This window comes from Pangasianodon hypophthalmus, chromosome 30, assembly GCF_027358585.1.
Source record: "Pangasianodon hypophthalmus isolate fPanHyp1 chromosome 30, fPanHyp1.pri, whole genome shotgun sequence".
Taxonomy (NCBI): Eukaryota; Metazoa; Chordata; class Actinopteri; order Siluriformes; family Pangasiidae; genus Pangasianodon; species Pangasianodon hypophthalmus.
This window is the reverse complement of record NC_069739.1, coordinates 1752839-1755338: the sequence shown is the minus strand read 5'-3', so window position 1 is coordinate 1755338 and position 2500 is coordinate 1752839. Positions and strand designations below refer to the sequence as shown.

The following is a 2500-nucleotide window of genomic DNA, read 5'->3' as shown; positions in this document are numbered from 1 at the left end:
CTTGCATTCCCCACGTCTTTCTCATCAAAAAGCTGTTTTCCCACAAAGCACCGTTCGCTCCGTTCTCTGAAAGAAATGAGGAAAGAAGAAAAACAGCCACTGCATGTGTCCTTCTTCTTCTTCTTCTTCTTCTTCTCCTTCCCCTTGACGTTTGTGTTGGTAAAATTTCACTTCGTCTGCAATTCGAGCAGCCCCTTTTCACTTCCAGTAATTTCAGCACCATGAAAGAAAATGCGTCATGAAGTCAAAGAGAAACCTGAACCTTCGGCAACTGAAGTGGGACAAAACGAGACGCGGCTCTTCCTCGACAAGCCTTCGTTTCTTTTTTTCCGTCCTTCCGATGAATAATACAAAAAATCTTGAACCCAACCTAAAGCATGCTCTTTGACAAATTTTCTAGTATTACAAAAAAAATTTCTCATTTATTCATGACCTGTTACTGTCAGATTTTTTTTTTCCAAAGGAGCTACCATTCTATTTAGAAAAACACATTGTATTTTTATCCTTTTATAGCTACATTTAATGTAAAGTCCATTCCTGTTATCACTTATGCTACACTTACGCTGTTCCCTCACCAGCCTCTTGAAGTGAATAAGACAAAAAAAAAAAAATTAGCGTTTCTGAAGCCTGGTCGAAAAATGAAAAGTAAACGACATAAAGCCGAAGTATTAGTTTTGATATGAATATTTTCAGTAGTACCATTTTTTCTGACCGAATACGACTCCATGTTTTTTTGGTACTTGTCGATTCCGATACCGATACCAACGTCACGGAACATTTCATTTAGCTGTGTTCAGGTTTCTTCAGTTTTAATGGTAGCCATGAAAAATGCGTACGTGTCCATGTGCTTCGGCTGCTAGACTCATTAGTTACATAGCGTTAGCAAGCTGATTAGCTAGCTATGTTAGTTAGCTTGTATCGAGAAGAGCGGGTTTCGTTTCACTTTGGAAAAGAATTTTTCTTGGTGTTTGTGAATGTTGGTGTTTGATGGAGAACATTGGTGCTTTGAGAACAGTGATGTTTGTGACTGTTGGTGTTTGGTGGTGAATGTTGGTGTCTGATTGTTAATGTTGGTGTTTGATGATGAACGTTGGTGTTTGATGGTGAACGTTGGTGTTTGATGGAGAATGTTGGCTTTTGTGGATGTTGGTGTTTGATGGAGAATGTTGGTGTTTGATGGAGAATGTTGTTTTTTAATGTTGGTGTTTTATGGTGAATGTTGGTGTCTGATGGAGAATGTTGATGTTTGATAGAGAATGTTGGTGAGTGATGGAGAATGTTGGTGAGTGATGGAGAATGTTGATGTTTGATGGTGACTGCTGGTATGTGCTGGAAGATGTTTGGAGAAGGTTGATAGTTGATGGGAAAAGTTGGTGTTTGACTGAAAAGAGCTGATGTGGGTTTCTTGAAGAATGTGTTTGTTGGTGTTTGTGAATTACGCCACGTCGTATTGCCTGGTATGGAACAGTTTTTTACAAGTGCAAGTAGATGAGTATGATATCAGACCAGTACAGGTATCAATGCATCCCTTGTATTCATATTGAAGCTAGAGTCCAGAAGGTTGTGAGTTCAAATCCCAGAAAAAGAACCCTCAAAGAAGTTCCCTAACCCCCAGCGCATCTCCGCTTGCCCTGGATTTGTCAGACAAATGAATACTTGTGAAGTGACAAGATATATCAATCTGTCTCCTCACCTCTCCATTCTCCAGCGGATGGATTTTAGAGTAAAATGACGTACAGATGACTTCATCATCTTGTTTGTAAGCTGGTGGTCCAGTTCTTGGGATGATGTTGAAGCGTGTGATGCATTCCGTATCTGTGATGGCGTAATACTGCCAGGGCATGAAGGTTTCTCCATCCAGAGATCGTTCCAGGATCCAGTTTCCGGGCCGTGGAGAGTTTGCAGCCTTCAGGATGACGTATGCTATCTGGAACACCTGGAGAACAGACAAGCACCTTGTTAAAACACCTCCACATACGATTCATCTGACTAAAGTGACATCACAGTTCTCAGTCTTTTCTCCTCAAACATATTTTTCACCAAACACCAACAAGCCCAGACGTGTGTACTGTGGTACGAGTGTTGGGAAGTTTCTTTGTTGTTCTGGTGTTTAGTGGAGAACATTGTCACTTGCTAGAAATTACCATTTTTTGGAAACCACATGCCTTCATTGAGGAATGTTCATATATTTTTAATATTTGATGAAAGTGAGGCTTGTGCTTGTTGGTGTTTGAGGAAAAATGTCAGTGTTTGTAGGATAAAGTTAGACTGATAGATAAGGTTGCTGTTTTATGGTAAATATTGGTGAGGTGTTTGTGAATGTTGGTGTTTGATGGAGAATGTTGGTGTTTGATGGAGAATGTTGGTGTTTGATGGAAAAGTGCTGATGTGTGTTTCTTGAAGAATGTGTTTTCTGGTGTTTGAGAATGTTGATGAATGCTGAAGAATAATGTTTCTTGAAAAATATTGACGTTTGTTGCAGATTTTTCTAACGTTTGTT

General features: G+C 39.7%; 1 protein-coding gene across 1 annotated transcript in view; it reads right to left on the bottom strand.

Annotated features, from left to right (window-relative positions):
- The window catches only part of lama2 (laminin, alpha 2), a 139339-nt gene that overhangs the window by 92689 nt on the left and 44150 nt on the right, over positions 1 to 2500 (bottom strand). Inside the window, 1 exon segment of the mRNA XM_053231698.1 lies at positions 1694 to 1936. Within this exon segment, the coding sequence (XP_053087673.1) occupies positions 1694 to 1936 (243 nt within the window).